Source organism: Felis catus, chromosome E2 (genome assembly GCF_018350175.1).
Source record: "Felis catus isolate Fca126 chromosome E2, F.catus_Fca126_mat1.0, whole genome shotgun sequence".
NCBI lineage: Eukaryota > Metazoa > Chordata > Mammalia > Carnivora > Felidae > Felis > Felis catus.
In genome coordinates this window covers 10,442,352-10,462,224 of record NC_058382.1, presented here as the reverse complement: position 1 = coordinate 10,462,224, position 19,873 = coordinate 10,442,352, and the positions used below count along the sequence as shown (strand labels likewise).

The 19,873-nt window shown below is 57.3% G+C and overlaps 1 protein-coding gene across 1 annotated transcript; it reads left to right on the top strand.

Moving 5' to 3' along the window:
* Positions 1-6,456: 6,456 nt before the first annotated feature.
* On the top strand, positions 6,457-14,467 carry CALM3 (calmodulin 3). Its single transcript, XM_023245109.2, has 6 exons — positions 6,457-6,609; positions 11,050-11,080; positions 13,364-13,507; positions 13,657-13,763; positions 14,012-14,147; positions 14,289-14,467. The coding sequence occupies exons 1-6, from the start codon at positions 6,607-6,609 to the stop codon at positions 14,315-14,317; spliced, it is 450 nt and encodes a 149-aa protein (XP_023100877.1). The 5' UTR covers positions 6,457-6,606; the 3' UTR covers positions 14,318-14,467.
* Positions 14,468-19,873: the final 5,406 nt, after the last annotated feature.

The window sequence follows — 19,873 nt, the reverse complement described above, 5'->3', positions numbered from 1 at the left end:
ATTGGGTGTGGGGTATATGGAACTCTCTGTACTCTTACAACTTTTCTAGAATCTAAAACTATCCTAAAATACAGTTTTTATAAGTACAGAGGAAAGAATAGAATAATAAACATACACAGTTAACCTAAAAGAAGATAAGAAAATAGGAACAAATAGCAGATTTCAAATAGAAAGTGCACAGCAAATGGCAAACTTCAAACCATATGATTAATCACATTAAATATAAACGAGCCAAAAACTCGGATTAAAATACAGAGATTGCCAGGCTGGATAAAAAAACAAAAAAACAAAACAAAACAAAACAAAACAACACAAGACCCAACTCTATGCTGTCCACAAGAAACACACTCTAAATATAAAGATAGAGTCACATCAAAAACAAAAGGGTAGAGGGACGCCTGGGTGGTTCAGTTGGTTAAGCATCCCACTTCCACTCAGGTCATGATCTCTCAGTTTGTGGGTTCAAGCCCCGCGTTGGGCTCTGTGCTGGCAGCTCAAAGTCTGGAGCCTGCTTTGGGACCTGTGTCTCCCTCTCTTTCTGCCCCACCCTGCTTGCACTATGTCTCTCTCTTATGTCTCAAAAATGAATAAACATTTAAAAAATAAAAAATAAAGTAAAAGGGTAGAGGGACACCCGAGTGGCTCAGTTGATCAAGCATTCAACTCTGGATCTCAGCTCAGGTCATGATCTCACAGTTCATGAGTTCGAGCCCCACGTTGGCCTCTGCACTGTCAGCACAGAGCCTGCTTGGAGTTCTCTCTCCCTCTCTTTGCCCCTACCACACTCGTTCTCTCTCTTTCTCTGTCTCTCTCCCTCCCTCAAAATAAACAAACTTTAAAAAATTGTTTAAGCAAAAAGGTAGAGAAGATATATCATGCAAACAAAACATATAAAGAAAATATAAGAATGTGGAGTGTTTATATTGAGATCAGACCAAGTAGACCTCAGAACAAGAAACATTACAAAAAAAAAAAATAATAAAGAGAGTCACTTCGTAATTATGACACCATTTGTCGGGAACAATCAGAAACGTAGATGTACCAAATAACAAAGCTTCAAAATACACGAAGCAAAATTTGACAGGTCTGGGGAGAGGGGGGTATAAACAAATCCGCAATCACAGTTAGAAGTGTCAACACTGCCTCCTCAGTAAATGCTAGAACAAGTGGGGGGGGGGGAGGGGAAGCAGTAAAGACATAGAAGACCTGAGCAACACTATTACCCAATTTTGCCTAATAGACATTTATAGAATACTCCGCATTAACAACCACATTCTTTCCAATTGCCCAATATATACCACCTACTGGCGGCCCATAAAAACAAGCCTCAAGAAAGTTCAAAGGATTGAAGAGTATGTTCTCCGATCACAACGGAGTTAATTTAGAAATCGATAACAAGAAGCATGGGGAAACCCCAGATATTTGGAAATTACACACAATAATAGGCAATCTAGCGATCAAAGAAGAAATTACAAGGGAAATTTAAAAATACCTTGAACTCGATAAAATTAAAATGCAATCCACCAGCGGCACCTGGGTGGCTCATTTGGTTAAGCGTCTGAGTCTCAGTTTCGTTTAGGCTCAGGTCACGATCTCACAGTTCATGGGTTCGAGCCCCACATCGAGCTCTGCACTGACGGTGTGGAGCCTGCTTGGGCTTTCTCTCTCTCTCTCTCTCTCTCTCTCTCTCTCTCTCTCTCTCTCTCTCTCTCTTCCCCTCCCCACTCATGCTGTCTCTGTCTCTCTCACAGTAAATAAATAAACTTAAAAAAATTTAAAAACATCTGGCTTTAGCTTAGGTCATGATCTCACAGTTCATGAGTTCAAGCCCCACATCAGGCTCTGTGTTAACAGCTCAGAGCCTGGAGCCTGCTTCCGATTCTGTGTGTCCCTCTCTCTCTGTCCCTCCCCTGCTCCTACTTTCTCCTCTGTCTCTCTCCCGCTCCCAAAAATAAATAAACATTAAAAAAAATAAACTGACTAATACACTCGCGACAATGATTCTATCAACACAGACTCCCACGAAGAGTGTAGTCTCAGGCTCTACCAACTGAGCCAGCCAAGTGACCCGAGAATGTGTCATTTGAACAAAGACTTGAAGCTGGGGCGCCTGGTGGCTCAGTCGGTTGAGCGTCCAGCTTCGGTTCAGGTCATGATCTCACGGTTTGAAGTGGGTTCAAGCCCCGCTTCGAGCTCTGTGCTGACAGCCTGGAGCCTGTTTCAGATTCTGTGTCTCCCTCTCTCTCTGCCCCTCCCCCACTCATTCTCTCTCTCTCTCTCTCTCTCTCTCTCTCTCTCTCAAAAATAAATAAACATTTTTAAATTTTTTTAAAAAAGACTTGAAGCTAAGGAAAAGTTACACCATTTGGCTCTTTTGAGGAGAATATTTAAGAAGAGGAAATAATACAAAAGCCCTAAGGCAGGAGCCAGACACAAATGTTTGAGGGACAGCAGAGGCCAGTGTGGCTGGAACAGAGAGAGCAAGGGGCAGAGAACAGGGAGGTGAGATCAAAAAAATAACTGGGTCACCAGATTGTGGCATGGGTCCACTGGACCTGGTGTAAAAGTCAGTAAAAGAAAACCTCATTTTATTTTTTTAATGTTCATTTATTTTTGAGAGAGACAGAGACAGAGACAGTGACAGAGACAGAACATCAGCGGGGAAGGGGCAGAGAGCGAGGAAGACACAGAATCTGAAGCAGGCTCCAGGCTCTGAGCTGTCAGCACAGAGCCTGACGCGGGGCTCGAACCCACAAACCAGGGGATCATTACCTGAGCCAAAGTTGGACGCCTGACCGACTGAGCCACCCAGGCGCCGCTGTTCATTTGTTTTGTTTGTTTGTTTTTCGAGAGAGAGACAGAGGACACAAGTGAGCAAGGGAGAGAGAGAGACAGAGAGAGAGAGACAGAGACAGAGAGAGAGAGAGAGAGACAGAGAGAGAAAGAGAGAATCCCATGAGGGGCAGAAAGAGAGAGAAGCAGGGCTTCACCCCGCATCACCCCATGTGGGGCTCATGCTCACCCAAAGTGGGGCTCAAACTCACGAACCATGAGATCATGCCCTGATCCAAAGTCAGATGCTTAACCCACCGAGCCACTCAGGCGCCCTACGCGAGTCCATTTCTACAAAACTCTAAAACAGGCAAAAATAACCTCTAATGACAGAAGCCAGAACGGTAGTTGCCCAGAGGGGACAGGAATTGACAGGAAAGGGCCACAGGGGAGCTAATTTCTGGGGTGATGGAAATGTTCTATAGTTTGTCTTGAGTAGCCGTTACTCGGGCATATGCAATTGTCAAAACTCACTGAACTGACTACTTAGGATCTGTGCCACATCATTGAATGTAAATTATACCACACACACACACACACACACACACACACACACACACACACACACACGGGGCTCTGAACCAATCAAAGGCAAGGAAGTCGGACCTGCTGATTGGCTTATGTCTGAACCACACTGTGGGCATCTTAAGAGTCAGCTTCCACCAAAGCAAGGACAGTTACCAAGGGTGGCAAACAAGGGGATATGGAGATGATTTAGCTTCTTCAAGCGTATGTTTGGCTGGTATAACAAAGTGATCAAACTAAGGGTGGCTTAAGCAATACAGAAGCTTATTTCTGTCTTTTGTTTTTTGAGAGAGAGAGAGAAAGAGTGTGTGTGTGTGTGTGTGTGTGTGTGTGAGCATATGTATATGTATGAGCAGGGAAGGGGCAGAGGTAGAAAGAGAGAATTCCAAGCCCTGACACAGGGCTCGATCCCACAACCCTGGGATCATCACCTGAGCCCAAACCAAGAGGTGGACACTCAACCAACTGAGCCACCCAGGCGTCCCGATTATTTCCATCTTCAGGAGAAGTCTGGCACTGGGGATGGAAGGATGGGCTGCGCTCCAGGAAGTTAGGGAGAAAGGGGAATCGAAGACAAATACGATCTCTCCCACTGGTGGTGAGGTGGTGTTTCAGAGGGTGGGCTTTCGGTGGCGCAGTCGGTGGAGTGTCCAACTCCGCCTCAGGTCATGATCTCACAGTTTGTGGGTTCAAGCCCCACATCGGGCTCTACACTGAGGGTCCTACTTCAGATAGTTCACTTTCCGCTGAACAGACCAAAAGAAGATAAATCACAGCTGTTGGAAAACTGAGAAGAAATCATTGATTCAGGACTCTGGGAATACTTAAATTTCACTGGAGGAAAAATAAAAGGAATTTTAATGACGAGAAAAAAGTATCTCTCAAAATGAACGAATGAATGAATGAATGAATAAATAAATAAATAAATAAATAAATAAATAAATAAATAAGTTTTTTTTTTTTTTTTTAAGGGAGTGTTGGCTTTTCAGTCAAATTGCTTGGGTTCGCGTCCTGACTCTACCTTCTCCTGTGTGATCACGGACAAAGTACTTCAATTCTGTTCTTGGTCAAGCCTTCAGACCTCTCTGGTCTCATCTAATTCCAGTGGCAACAGAATAGGTTCATCAAATGCGGAAATGGAAGGCACAAACCCCTAGAGAGGCTGTGAGAACTAAATGGGCTAAAGCACGCAGAGTGCTTGGAACAGTGCATGGAACAGAGTATAAGTGCTCAAAGATGTTACTAGTAGTATATTTTACTATTTCATAACCCTAAGTAATTCAGAAGTTAAGATCTGCCTGGTAGAAATTCAGAGCTAAGAAAAAGAGAGAGGGAAGGAGAGAGCATGAACTTGACTTCATTTTGTTTATTTGCTCAGTAAATGTTGACTGGGGTCCTTGGCTTTCTACTTCAGGGCCAGTGCTGACGACCAAGACCGAGTGTAGCCTACATTATATCCATCAGGAATTCTTTGGTTACAAGTGACAAAAATTCTAACTGGTTTGGGACAAAGGGAAATTTTAACAGCTCATGTGATCAAAATTCCGACATGACGGTATGCAGTTGGTTTCGAGAGTACTGGAACCAGGGAAGTAAAAACCAACAGTACTCTCACCCCATCTCTTGTTTGCTTCTCCCTGGTGTCAACTTTATTCTCTCCTCCAGCAGTGGGAAGATGGCCACAGCCAGCACTGGACCTATTCCTTCAAAGCCTCACCACGCATAAGGAAACGGTGGGGTTTTTTGTTGTGGGTTTTTTGTTTGTTTGTTTGTTTTTTAGATTTTATTTTTAAGTAATCTCTACGCCCAATGTGGAGATCGAACTTCAACCCCAAGATCATGAGTCACATGCTTTACCAATTGAATCAGTCAGGGGCCCCCATAAGGAAAAGGCTTCTTGCCCCCCCAGCCTGCAGCCAAAAACCCAGGGAAAGACTCTCATTGATTCCGCCTACAGTCGGTTCCAGGAGGGACATAATGATTGGCCCAGCTTGACTTCCTTGTCCATTCCTCAGCCAATCGTGGGGGTATGAGGGGCGGGACACATTAAAAACCGGCAGCTCCTAATCAAGGTTGTTTTGGAGTTCCAGTAAACAGTTTTCAGCTAATATTTGCATCCTCTTTCCTCCTATGGTTGGAACCTTGGAGAAGTGCAAGACTCGGGTGGGTCTAGGAGATAGAAGGAGAATGGTTGGGACCTATGGTCTCCCCAGCCCAGCCCAACACAGGTCGCTGCATACAGCACGCGCCCCATTCGTGCTCGTTAAGTCAATGAATGAATGTCCTGTTCCCAGAGGCTGTCCTCTGACGGCCCCAGTTTCCTAGACTCTGAGCTGATCACGCGTGACGCGGGGACAGTGGTCCCGCACACCTGCGGGGTGTGTCTCAGGGCGCAGACACCAGCCGCGACAGGCGGAACCCTCGCGAGCACAACCTTGAAGACCCCGCCAGCCAGTAGGGCCCAGTTGGGGGCGGGGCTTCCAGACCCCAGCATTTTGGATTGCACCATCTTTCCCCTGTGAGAGGGGAGGGCCGAGATAGGCCTTCTGCATCTTTCGCCAGCCCTTTTACCATTCCCTGACCACCAGGACAATATACTTGCGTCTCTAATAGCCACACAGTCTCCCCCTTCGCCTCATTACACCTCACGGCTGCCCGCAGCCACATATTTCAGGCTTCCCCACCACGACCGCGCAGTGGCTCGCCCCAGTTTGACGCATTGCAGGGCAGGCCGGACCAATCGGCGCCGCGCTCTCATTTCCGCCATGGACCGGACCCAATAGCGGCGCGGCTCACACAGGGACGCATCACGCGCCGCCGAGCGGTGCCCCTCCGCCGGAGAGGCGAGTGGAAGGGACCCAGGGGGCGGGGCGCGCGGCCACGGAAAGTAGTCCCGCGGCGGGGGCGCGTGCCCGCGCGCGCGCGCGCGCGCGACTGGAGGCAAAGCCCGGCCCTGCGCGGGGTGGGCGCGAGGGATCCGCGGGCCCGTCGGTGCGGAGCGGGGCGCGGAGGGATCCGTGGGAGCCGCAGTGCGGCGGCGCGCGGGCAGGGCGGGGCGGGGCCGGGCGAGGCGGGGCGCGCGCGCGCGGCGGCCGTTGAAGGACCGTTGGGGCGGGAGGTGGCGGCGGCGGCGCGCGCTGCGGGCAGTGAGTGTGGAGGCGCGGACGCGCGGCGGAGCTCGAGCTGCTGCAGCTGCTGCCGCCGCCGGAGGAACCTTGATCCCCGCGCTCCGGACACCCCGGCCTCGCCATGGTGAGTGAGGCTGGGAGACCGCCCAAGCTGGGGCTCTGAGGCGGGCACGGCGGGCAGGACTCCCGAAGGGGCGAAGGGACCCAGAACGGGGAGTGTTGGGGCCCCGGCGAGCGCCTCTGGACCCCCTTCGGCCCGGGGGACGTTCAACCCCAGAGCGGGACATTTGGATCCCAGAAGGGGGGTTGGGGCTTGAAAAGCGACTTTTAATACCAGCTGGGGTGTTGAGACCCCAAAATGGGCACCCGAGCTCTCAAAGGGGACGTTTGAACCCGGGATGGGACATCTGGACCCTCGGAGGGGGCGTTTGGAGCCAGAAAGGGCGTTTGGTCTCTGAGGTGGGGTGTTGGGACCCCATAGGGGGCGAGGTAAGAAACACTGGCTGGGGAAGGAGGGGGTGTCCGGGCCCTAATGAAGACTTTGGGTCCTAAAAGGATGCAGGGAAGGGAGATCAGAGGAAGGCCAGGCTGCCGGGGAGCTCCCGAGAGGGGGCCGTGTGTAGCTGGACCTGGGTGGGGGAGAGGGGCAGGGATGGGGGTGACTTCTGCAGATCAGACCCTGGAGGGGGGCGGGGGGGATGGTTCTCCAAAGACCGGCATTGCAGAGGAAGGAGGAGGAGGGCGAGGTGCAAGCTTAGGGGAGGAAGAGCCTGCGGTGGGTGGCGGCGGAGGTTAGAAGATGCTCTGGAAGCCTGCGGGGCCTGAAAAGGATTGGGGTCGGCGAGGTGGTTAAGAGAGAATGGCGAGGCCGGTGCCTGCCAGTGGTGGGGGAGCAGGAGGCCTCGTGGTTGATTTGGGGGGCGGCCAGAAAGGGCTCTGAGGTTACTAGTGGGTTGAGGCTGTTGAACTGGGGAGGTTGGTGTTCTTGGGAGGGGGCTGGGGCTGAGTGTTGTGTTGGGTCCAGCAGAAGGTGGGGGTGGGAGAGGACTCTGGCTCCGGTGGTGGGAGGCGAGGTGAAAGGAGGCCTGGGGGTGGGGGTGGGGGTTGTTAGAGAAGATGAACGACAGCCAAGGTGGGCCTAGATTTGGAGGTGGATGTGGCTAGCGCCCTGGAAGTCTCCAGGGAAAGACCAGGACAAAGACTGGTCCGTGTAGATGGGGAGGGGGCTGCAGAGGCCAAAGGGAGTGGCCATACGGTCCCCCTTCCCCAGGAAGAATGGGGCTGGGCAGGAGGCGCCCCAGCAGTGGGAGCAGGTGGGCGGAGTTGTTCAGGCCCCTTATTGCGCACTGAAGCCGCATGAAATGGGGGTGGGGGGATCAAAGTTTGGGAGGCACCAAATGAGCCAGCCTTGTAAGCGGAGAATCTCACCCCCTCGCTGCCCCTTTCGGACCAAGAGGGCGGCCTTTTCCAAACAGGAGCCCCGGTTTTCTTGCGGGTCTCCCGCTCCCCGTGCTGCTCTCCTCACTTGTGCCAAATGACAGTGCAGTACAGTGTGGCGTCGGTGACAATCGGACGCCTGTTCCCGGGGCCTCGGGGTGGGGGCTGCAGGGCTGCAGGGCTGGGACCGAGCGAGCGGACCTCCAGAGGGACCCCTTCGTCGGCCTGAAGGCCGCTTGTTCCGCCCAGGGGCCTCCCCGGGCGCTTCTGTGAATTCACACAGCCAGGGCTTTGGGAGAAAACTAGCAGACGAGCTCTTTCTGCGCCCTGCCACCCACAGCACCCACAGCCCCCCCAGGCTCAGCTTCGGAACCGTGCACAGCCATCCTCCCTGGCAAGGCTGGGGAGCGCAAGCAGCCGCTGCTTGTATCAGGTCTCACACTTGCTGACACAGACCCGGTGGCTCCTCTTGCCATCACCCCGATTTCCCCCGGCCGGACTTGCTAGAGGGGCCCCGAAGAAGCGCCGGCGGGTGCCAGGAGGCCCCCCACGTCCCGGACGGGACCTGAGCTTTGGCCCCAGCTGGTTTCTCTTCCCGTTTGTAATCAGCAAGGTATGGGTGGGACAAGTCCCTGGGAACCGGCCTTGGACTTTGGCCGAGCGCTGTGGCTCCACCTTGGCCCGGGTGAGGGGCCCTGGCCTTGGTTTCTGATCTCATCTAACACTGCTCCCTGGCGTTGGCTGGGGGCTGGGTCAGGGCAGAGAAATAATACCCTCTTCCCTCCCCCACCCCAAGGGTTGTTTTTGTTTTTTTTTTTTTTCTTGTCCAGCCCCCGGCCGGAGCCTAGGATGAGGGCCAAGGAAGCAGTAGACCGGCTGGGTGATCTTGGAGACACTTTTTGTGAAAGCTTAAAATCTTCAGAATTTGGAAAGGGAAGAAACCCCGAGGAGGGCCCCCCCCCACCTCCGCCCGCCCGGCGATGATAATTTCTTGGGTGATCGGTCTTCTGGCCAGTGACCGTGCTTTGAGATCGAGAGCTCGGGAGCTGGACCTCTCCTTCACCAGGCGGGGGAGAGGGTCTCCTAGTGCGGGGAGGGGGAGCGTCTGACAGGCTCTACAGGCAGAGCCGCGCCTGTTTGCAGCGGCCCCGGAACCCCGCGTGGCATACCTCATCTGGACCCTCCAGCTGGCCGTGGGGGGGGGGGGGGGGGGAGTGGCAGACACAGGCCTGCGGAGCCCCTTCCGGGCATTCCGGTCAACCTGTCCCAGCCCCCGACGGTGCTGCCCGAAGGCAGCGTGGTGCAGTAGGGGTGGAAGGCCCCGGATGGGGCCGGCTCTCCCCATCCGGGGCCGGGGGGGGAGAGAGAGAACCAGTAGCACGGCAGCCCTCCTCCCCGGACTGTTCCTCGGCCCTCCTCTCTCTCTTCCCACTCCCCTGGCATTGCCTGGCCCTCGGTAACCAGAAGCCCATCCGCTCTTCTCCCTTTCCCCCCCGGCGGCTTCCTCGGGTGTCAGGACCGGGCTGCTCTGCCCATGGGAGCCAAGGGAAGCGGGCCGAGCAGGGGGCTCGGGGGCTGGGGCTGCCGGGCCGGCATTTTAGGAGCCCAGCAGCCCCGAGTCCTTTTTGAAGGCGGTACAGAAGCGTCCCTCCGGTCGTCCTCCTCGCCTTTAGACTTCGGACTTTTCTAGAATGTGCACGTGTGGTGTTTTTCCTTCTCCACCTTCTTTCCTCCCTCCTCCCTCAGCCGTCTCTTTCTCTTTCATCATCACTGTGCTTCCCCCTCCCATTCCGCCTGTTTGGGGCTTGGCCTCAAGTTCCTCTTTCCTTAGATCTAAAAGAAAAAAGAAAGGAAAGGGGACATCTCAGACCAATTCTAACGTGACCAGTTCTTAGTGTTTGGGACGGGGTGGGGGTGGGAGGGTCGTGGCTAGCTTCCGGTGGAAGCTCTGGAAGCACCATGCAGATAGTTCGCCTCAGTTTTGAGGGCGTCCAGCCTCACGGCGAGAGCCGTGCCGTGGACGCGGAGCCCCTTCCCCCTGACGGTGGAAGCAAAGGAGGGGGCAGCCGCCTGGGCACCAGGCCCGGTGGCACCTTGTCAGCAGCATTCACCAAAACCAGGGAGAATTCGGGTATTGGCCGCCTGGAGCTAAATGTTGGGACTCCGGCTCCCCCCCTCCCCGCCCCCAGCTCCTCGTCCAGAAGGTCCCCCGGCCTGGCTGATTCCCAGCACACCAGTGCAGAAGCCGGTCCCGGCCTCTCCTCTCCTCTGCCCCACCCCCAAACCCCGCATGCAGCAAGGGCTGCCTGCCACCGACTGGCCGGTCCCCAGAGTGGCCGGGACTGGAAAGGGTTAAAAACTGCAGCGAAGCCGGGGAAGCTGACTTCAGTCCTCCAGCCTTTGCCGGTGGTGCTGTGCCGCAGCCGCCGCAGTCCCTCCCCAACATTTGCCCCTCCTGCCCCTCCAGAAGAAATGGAACAGAGCACAGGACAGGCCAGGGACGCACAGCTGCCGCCTCTGGCCCGCCTGGGGTTCTGTCAAGTACTCAGAGCCGTTCAGCACCACCAGTTAGGAGAATTTTTGCCAGTTGGGTCCACTGTGCTCAGACCTGGCACCTCCAAATAGGTGACACAGAAACTAGCGAAGAGCCCAGACATCTTCCCTCTGTCCTACCCAAGGGCTGGCCTGTTTCAGTGTGGAGCCTTCTAGAGCTGCACGGTCGGGCCTCCAGGGCAACTGCTCCCTTCACTCAGCCTCTGGGGCTCCCAGCGGCCGTGCTGTGCCAGCGGCTGGTCTGGGGCCCCCCAGCCGCTGTGGCCCCGAGGCACGCTAGGTTGAGACCGGAAGCCCTTGGGTCTGGGCAGCCTACTCAGGGCCCTTGTCGGGCAGCCTGGGTTTCCAGGCCACTTCAGGCCCCAGCTTCCTGAATCACCAGACTTTCTCCCAGACCCCGGCTCTCCTTCGGGCCCCGTCAGGCACGTGCCTCCTTTGCCGAGGTGCCTGGGTGCGTGGGCTGGCGTGGGCCGGCGTGGGGAACTGGCCTCACCAGAGGGGGCTGGGCGGAGCCGGCGAGACTGCGACCGACCGGCTGGCCCAGTGACTGACTTTCTCCTCCTTGCCTTTCCAGGCTGACCAGCTGACCGAGGAGCAGATCGCAGGTGAGCTCCTCTCCCCTCCTCCCCCTCGTCCTGCCCCGGGAAGGCCTTCGAGCGCCCGGCCAGGAGTAGCGCCCGACAGATATGCTCGTGTGTTCCCTACGTCGCTTAATGCCGTGCCTTGTGCTTTGAGCGTGGGGAACTGTGGATACTTGCGCACCGCACCCCGATTACACCAGCCCCCGTGGTCCTGAGATGCCACGTCTGTGTTCCTCTCCCGAGCTGGAGTCATCCAGGGGGCCTTTGTTAACCCGCGGCTGCAGGGCGAACCCCTCCGTCTGTCCCAGCTCCTGCCAGTTGGGCTCCAGTTGGGCTCCGAAGGCAGGCGAGCCTCCCTCGGGGGCTGCAGAGCTCCCGTCCCACTTTAGGAGCCTCCCAGGAGATGGCTCGTCACTCCCACCTCTGCGCTCGCCTGCGCTCCGCAGTCCCCTCTGCACGTGCTTGCAGCCGCTCTCCTCTGCCAGAAACGGCTTCCCCTCGCCCCTCCTCATCCTTTGGGCCTCCGCTCAGATGTCATCTTGGAGAGGCCTCCCCTAACTCCCGGTCTCAGATCACCTTCCTTTGCTTCCCGGCACGTCACTCCAGGCGCTCCCCTCGTAGCTCTTCCCACTATCTGAGACTATTTTGTATCTTTACCCGCTGTGTCTCTTGTCACTAGGTGTGAGCAACTTGAATTGGGGGCTTTTTTTTGGGGGGGGTCCGTTCCGTATCTTCAGTGCCCAGCACATAGTCAGTGCTCCGTACGTTTTGTTGGCCAAATAAATGAATAAGCGAATGGCCGTACATCTCCCGGGAAGCCAGAAGAAATCCCGGGACCCCATCTCCTTCATTTTTGTGGCCACCTACCTGGCCCCTAAGGCCCAGAAAGGTCACCACTGCAGGAACTTTTGTGTGATCGAGCGGGTCGCTCGGTCTCCCTCTCCAAGACTGCACTGCCGAGGACAGAAAGCACCTCTCGGTTCACGTCCACGACCGCGGGCCAGCACGAAGTAGACACAGGGGAGGGGCTCACGGAACGGGCCCCTGCAGCTCCCCAGACCCCAGCTGTGCCGTCAGGTCCGGCGGGCCGCGTGATGAGTACTGAATGCCCCACGTCGGAAGTGGGAGGAGGCCGGAGTCCACCTGCCTTCGTCTCCTCCCTCCCCCCGCCAGCCTGCAGTCGGTCACACTTTCAGTTTGGAAATGGCCCCCAGTGGCTGTGGAGACCCGCCAAGGAGAGCTGGGGAACCGCCCTGTTGGGTGATCGTGAGCTCAGGGAGCCCCCACGACCCGCCCCCTGCCCTCCACAGCAACGGCAAGGCCTTGGCGCTGGGACCGGCCTCCCCGGTCTCCCTGGGGAGGCTCGTCTCCCGGCGGCCCGGAGGCTGGGGGACACAGCTTCTCTCTCGGCTGTGCGTGTGGCTCTCGCGGCACCTGCCACCCACGCCCCAGCTCTGCCCTTGTGTGACACAAACGGCACGCTCTCCGCCCCGTCCCCATTAGCAAAGTGTCCCCCACGTCACCCCGGCCCACACCCCCTGGGAATAGGCTGCCAGGCATCTGTTCCCTAGGGAGCCCCAGGTGCGAAAATGGGCCCGGTGGGAGGGCGGCAGCCGCGTGCTTCTGTCCCCGCTCCCGATGCGTCCCCAGCTGTGGCCTTCCCACTCAGCGCCACCAGCTCTCCATCCCGCTTGGCGGTCGGCCCCTCTCCTTCCATCCTCCGCCCACCCCACGCGCCGTCCGTCCGTCCGTCGGCCGCACCCCGCTGCCGGCCACCCCCTCACCGCGTCACACGCGGCCACTCGCTCCTCCTCGGGGAGCCGGAGGCGCCGGCCCGGGGAACCGGGCCCGCGGTACCAGTCGGGAGGGACGCGGGGCCGGGCGAAGGCATTCTGCAGCCTCCCCTTCCCTTCCCAGCCGGTTGGCCTTGGCCGGCCTACTTCAGATAGGGAGTTCTCTTGGCTCTTGTCCACTCCGTGACTTTAGTCCGTTTCATCATCTGAGGGAGAGGCTGAAGCCAGGGACCAACAAGAACTGTAGAATTCTCTAAGAGCAGCCGCCAGCCTGTGTTTCCCCCTCTGTCCTCGCTGAGCTAGGTTGGCGGAACGGGTAGCTCCACCGGGTACAAAGTAGGTGCTCGATAAATGTTGACTGAAGGAAGGGGTCTGCCCTGAGCCCCGAAGCGAGGGGCTCGGACTAGAAGTCTCGCTCTGACTTCTTCAGGGAGGACGGACTCCCTTGGCCTTCGTCCACGGAGAGTTTTCCCTGTGGTCCTTGACCTCTGCTTCGTTCCCTCTCGTACCCCAGAGTTCAAGGAGGCCTTCTCCCTCTTCGACAAGGATGGAGACGGCACTATCACCACCAAGGAGTTGGGGACGGTGATGAGGTCCCTGGGACAGAACCCCACCGAAGCAGAGCTGCAGGACATGATCAACGAGGTGGACGCGGATGGTGAGCCCCGTGGCGCGGGCGGACGGCCCCACTCTGGGGCACCTTCCTAGGGGTGACGGATGAGCGGGTGCCGCCGCTGCCGGGGCTCTGGTGTGGCCTCCCAGGGTCCGGGCCAAGAGCGCTCCCGACTCCCTTCTCCCCGCTTCCAGGGAACGGGACCATTGACTTCCCGGAGTTCCTGACCATGATGGCCAGAAAGATGAAGGACACAGACAGCGAGGAGGAGATCCGAGAGGCTTTCCGCGTCTTCGACAAGGTAAGCGGTCTTTTGCCGGAGTGGCTCTGGCATCCGGCGGAGAGACGGGTGGCTGGGGCCCCGGGTCACCGCTTCCGCGAGGCACGGTTCCCGGTGCCGGCTTGCCGCGCGGCCTCGGGAGGCCCCCCTTCCCCTGCTGAGCATGGGTGCCTGCCGGTCCCCGCCCTGCTGCCTCTCCCCCTGGGCCCCCCCCCCCCCCCCCCCGTCGGAGCCTCAGGTTCGGAGCCCTTCCCCGTCCCCACACCCAGGACGGCAACGGCTACATCAGCGCTGCCGAGCTCCGTCATGTAATGACGAACCTGGGCGAGAAGCTGACCGACGAGGAGGTGGACGAGATGATCAGAGAGGCCGACATCGACGGGGACGGTCAGGTCAACTATGAAGGTGAGCTGACGCCAGGCGCTCGCTCCGGAGCGGCCGCGAGGCGCGGCTTCGGGAACAAGCCCCAGGCCCCTGGCGCCCGGGAGGGCCGCCGGCCCGGCCGCGCTCACCCGCTGACCCCCCGCTCTCCGTTTCACTCCACAGAGTTTGTACAGATGATGACGGCCAAGTGAAGGCCCCCCGGGCAGCTGGTGATGCCCACTCTCGTGATCTCTCTCTTCTCGCGCGCGCGCTCTCTTCAACACTCCCCCGCGTTCCCCGGTTCTAGCAAACACCAGTCGATTGACTGAGAATCTGATAAAGCAACAAAAGATTTGTCCCAAGCTGCATGATTGCTCTTTCTCCCTCCTTGAGCCTCCTCCCTCCCGTGCCCACCGTCCCTTCCTTTCTCCCTCCCCCCTTCCGTTCACATCTTCCGAGGCCTGATGCGTTCATAAGACGAAGCCCCATTCCCCTGAGGGGAGCCTCTGCCCTCCTCCTCCAGCCCGGGGGCTCTCCTCCGTTTTGGTTTGTTTCCTTTCGTGTGTCATCTTATTTTGGGTGCCGGGTGGCTGCCAGCCCCGTCCCGGGACCTGCTAGGGAGGGGACGAGGCCTCACCCGGACAGAAGAGCATGCCTTTTACTGTTGCATGCAACCAGCCCCGTGATTCCGTGTGCACATCCCGGCAGCCTTTTGGGGCAGGGGTGCCGAGAGAGGCGTTCCAGAAGGACTTGGGGGGAGTTGAGGAGTTGTGGTATTGACTGGCTGTGGCCCAGGAGGGGGTCGAGGGGCAAGGGAGTCCTGGAAGCCGGTGTTCTTTTACCAGTCGAGGGGGCCGACTCGCCGAAGGGGACGGACAGAGCGGACCACACTCAGATCCCACCGGCCGCTGTTCTGAGACCATCCGATCGACTTCCTGAGGTTGGGCTGGGGGGGGGCCGCCCGGCCGGGCCGCTCTGCAGGTTGTCCACACCCGTGATTCGAAAGCGATCTCCGGCTGTTCTGTAAATACCTGGTGCTAACGTCCCATGCCGCTCCGCCATGAGGCGCCCGCCCGCCCGCACCGAGGTCCCCTCGCTGGAACGGATGTGGGGATGTTGCTTTGTAATGTACAGGTTATCCTTTGGGTTTGGTTTTCTTTTTTCTTTCTTTCTTTTTTTCTTTATGCCCCTTAAGAGTAATTCTGTCAAAGACCCTGCCGGGCTAGCCGAAGGGTGGGGAGAGGGAAGGCGAGCCCCACCACGCTCTCGAGAGAACATACCTGCAATAAAACGGTGTTGTCGGCTAGCTGCCCGGAGGACTGGCCAGCCGGCCCCTCCCGCTTCTCCGTGGTGACTTGGTTGGCTCCTTAACATCCGTGCTGTCTCTGTGCCCTCTCTCCCTTCGCCCGCCTGCCTGCCCCCACGCTCCCCCAGCGGAGAGCATGATCCGTGACCTTGCTTCTGATTTTCGCCTCTGGGACAAGTAAGTCAATGTGGGCAGTTCGGTCGTCTGGATTCTTCTTTTCCTTTTTCTGTTCAGTTCATCTTGCCCCCCCCTCCCCCCACACACACACACCCCGCCCCCAGGTCGTTCGAGTGGCTTTTCTTGGGACCTGCCCAGCTTTGAGAATCTCCTCACCCACCCTCTGGCTCTCAGCCTCTGGGGAGGGGAGGGGAGGGGAGGGGAGGGACGGGGCGTAGTGGGAGACCCAGCCAAGAGCTGAGGGTTAAGGGCAGGTAGGCGTGAGGCTGTGGACATTTTCGGAGTGTTTTGGTTTAGGTTTTGGTTTGTTTGTTTTGTTTTTTGTTTTTTTTTTTTTTAAACCGGGCAATATTGTGTTCAGTTCAAGCTGTGAAGAAAAATATATATCAATGTTTTCCAATAAAATACAGTGACTACCTGACTGGGGTCTTCCCCTCTCGCCTCTGTTTCTGGGCCTGCTCCCTGCGTGGGCCCTGCGGCCCTGCCCTGGAAGAGCCTTTCCTCCATGCTCACTCAAGAGCCTCGTCCTTGTCACTGGCTGCCGAGAGGGGACCTCTGGGCTGGAGTTCTGATCCCAGCCAGATTTCACGGGTCCGGGTCGTTGAGGGCGGGATACTGATCCGGCCGCGTGGCCCATCAACTTTGCGCGCTCACCATAGTGATGGGGGTGCACCGACCCCTGTATCCGGCCGGCGAGGGAGCCCAAGATGAGGCCAGGGAAGGCCTGAGGCCAGTTCGGGCCATGAGAGCAGCCCGTCCCATCGAGCCGAGACCCAGACCCGAAGGATGAGCGCTCACACTGGGAGGGAGGCCGTCCCAGGGAACAGCAGGGAGGCAGACCCAAGCTGGCAACAGCAAGCTGGCCGAGGCCCAGCTGGGGGGTTCTCAGGGTGCTCTGGGGAAGAGGTGACATTCACTGGGAGGGGGCGAGAGGGCACGGGCGCGCGGGACGAGATTTGAAACGAGCCCCAAACGACACAGGGGTGCAAAGAAACAGGGTCCGGTGGTTCCGTAGGGGAGGCGCGGAACCATCCTCCGCAAAACATGAGCCCCGCCCCCAACTGCAAATCCCACCTGCTCCCCTTGCCGGGGGTGCAGGGGATGAACCGCTAACGGACAGGGTCTAACTTCTGACCCGCCCACACTCCACCTCCTCCACCTGGCAGGAGGGAAACGGACTGAACCGAGTGGAATTTTAAAAAAACCTACTTTTCGCTGCCCCATCCCTGGCCTTGGGAGGTTAGAGAAGGCCAGCAGCGGGGCCCAACCTCGGGGGCCTTCCTGGTGGCAGAGACCTCAGGCCAGGGCTGGGCCTTCCCGCCGTGGGCCAGTCGCCGGAGCCCAGCGCCGCGGGTGCGCAAGTCAGGAGCAGCAGGCCATTCTTCCAGAGCCCCAGCTTCTGGGCCCCCTTTTTCTACCCTCTGGCTGTGGTTTGCCTTCTGGCGCAGTGGAGAAGGTGGAGTGTGATGGATGAGAGCCTGCCCCACCCCCACCCCCACCCCCACCCCCGAGAGGGCAGCTGCCCTCTTAGCTGCCAGGACACCTGTGGAAAATTCTGGTCTCACAGTTGAGAGGAAGACAAGTTTTGGTGACCCACGGAACTGGGCTCCAAGCCGTGTGAGCACTCGCTACAGTGAGTCCACGGGCTCGCCAAACCTCAAGGTCAGTCCGTCTGTGCCACTTCCTACCTGATAACCTGTGGGCCTCAGTTTACCTTTCTGCAGAATGGAAAATAGTAATGATCCCGTAAAAGGGAGGTCATAAAAACATCCACTTCAGAGCACCTGGGCGGCTTAGTCGGTTAAGCATCTGACTTCGACTCAGGTCATGATCTCACGGTTCAGGAGTTCGAGCCCTGCTTCGAGTGAGTCCACTTCTCTCTCCTCCCTCTGCCCCTCCTCTGCTCATGCTCTCTCTCAAAAGTAAATATTTAAAAAATATATTTAAAGAAAAAAAACCCACCGACTTCAGAGGGCTGTGCCAACCACTTTCTAGACACATCTCATTTAATTGGCGCACGGGCGAGATTGAGTCCGAACGAGACTCCGCACCCAGTTGGGGTGCCCGTGCTCTGCGCCGGGGCATCTGGCCCTAAAATAATGATCAAAATCTGGAGGGCCCCGGGCGGGTAAAGCCTCCTGCACCACACTTCTTGGACGTGGCCGAACCGGGTCCCCAAACCCCAGATCATTCGGATTCCCAAACACCCAATGCTTTTAACCACCGCCTCGCCTCGCACTGCCTGCCCTGCTCTACTGCCCGTCATCGTTTTTCCCCCTTGGGCCCTATGTTTTGAAAGACTTTTACTCCCAGACAGGCTGCGTTATTAAATAATCATGACTTCGCCTTCCCATTCTTTATTAATCAAAGACACGTAGACGGCACTCGGAGCTTCTAATGGACACCAGGCAGGCACTGAGGGAGCTGACTCCAGCCCCGAGTAGAGAGATGCTTGGAATGGGAATCATTTCCAGTTCAGACTCGCAGGTCTGCCAGGCCAGTTCAAACCTGTCCTTCGAAGGTGACTAGCTGAGGTGACCCAGCGGGGGGTGGGGGGCGCCCACCCAGGGCTCCCTCACTCCCCTCCCCCCCCCCCCCCCCCCCCCCCGCCGGTAGTGGCCACTGGGACCACTAAGTGTCATCCCCAGTGTGACCAGCAGGTGGGGCGATGGCTGTAGAAAGCCCCGGAGTTGCCCCTGGTGGAGACCAGTGTGTGTGTGCGCGCGCGCGCGCACCAGTCCCATCTGTGGGTCAGGCCGAGTGCCTTCCCAGAGGAAGTCCAAAACCACTAAAATGAAGTTATAAACGAACAAAGTCTCCTTCGCTTCCTGACACCCACTCCACGCTAGCAGGCCCCTCGGCTCTGCTCTCCCAGAGGTGCTGCGCTCTCAGCACATCCCAGCTTGCAAGTTTGTATCTTTTCTGCTTAGCGTGAGGCTTAGTTCTGTGATGTCATCCAATTGGGAAGTGAGTGAGATGGGGCCGAGGTAGTGTCCCGTCACTGCTACATCCCCAGCAGGCACAGAGCAGCCTTGGGCCCCCTCCCCCCACCCAGGGGGCTGCAGGGAATCTGGTGAGTTAATGATGAGCAGGAGGCTGAGGCCAGAGACAGCACCTTGAGGACAGAAACATTCCTCTTTCCCGGGCTCACTTTCTGGCAATCCTCAGGTCCCACTCAGCCACCCCCTCCTCCAAGAAGCCCTCCCTGGTGTCCCCGTAGACTGCACCCCACCCCCCATCTCTCAGCCCCGCCCACGCTGGACTATGGGCCTCAGGAGAACAGGGCCAGGGCTGTCTCTGTCACTGCTGTGTCCCCAGCACCACAGTCTGGACCTGCCCCAAAAGTGCCGAGAGTGCTGAGATAGGAATGAGTGAGTCTTCTGGGAAGAGGAGTGGGGCGCCTGGCTGGCTCGGTTGGTGGAACATGCAACTCTTGATCTCAGGGTTGTGAGTTCAAAAACCCCACTTTGGGTGTAGGGATTACTTAAAAACATAATTTTTAAGAAGAAAAAAGAAGGAATAGTTTAAGCAGGACCTGAAGGGCCAGGGTGCTTTTGAGGGTTGGAAAAGGGGAAACACTGTTCCAGGGTGAGCTCAATAAACAAAGGGGTGGAGGCCACATAGGTCTTGCGCAGGCCTCGGGGAAACCTTGGTTGTCTGCTGTGGCTGAGAAGACAGGGAGGGAGCTGTCCCTTGGCCGCCACCAGAGGGAGCCCTCGGAGCTTGGCAAGCAGGGGAATGACCGCTCGGCTGGGGACTGTGGAAGAGACTACACCGGCAGTCAGGGGTCAGGACACCAGCTAGGAGAGGAGTTTCCAAATCATCCCGGAGGGGGCTGCTGGGAGCTGGGGCGAGGAATGCTTGAAAACCCCTGGCCTGGAAGATGAGGTGATGGGGTCGGCGATTAAACAGTGGGATGCAGAGGGGGGACAGATTCTTGAGAAGTCAGGCCTGGTGGTTAAAAACCAGCAGAAAACCAGCCCCAAGGGGCGCCGTCCGACTCTTGATTTCGGCTCAGATCATGATCTCACGGTTGGTGGGATCGAGCCCCACCTTGGGCTCTGCGATGACCGCCAGCTCGGAGCCTGCTTGGGATTCTCTCTCTCTGTCACTCTCTGCCCCTCCCCCACCTCAAAATGAACATTTAAAAAAAAAAGCCATCTTAGGTATTTAATCTTCACTTCCCTTTAAGCCAAATCTGAAAAATGGGGATGACAATAGCACCCACCTCAGGCTTGGAAGCTGTGGGTTCAACTGCCCAGCCCTGTGCTGCCATTGAGGGAGC

Bases quoted from the DNA above. Each gene is read 5' to 3' on its own strand.
- CALM3 (XM_023245109.2), top strand. The intron at 13,508-13,656 runs GTGAGCCCCGTG...CCCCGCTTCCAG, and splicing joins CAACGAGGTGGACGCGGATG to GGAACGGGACCATTGACTTC. The intron at 13,764-14,011 runs GTAAGCGGTCTT...CCCCACACCCAG, and splicing joins CTTTCCGCGTCTTCGACAAG to GACGGCAACGGCTACATCAG.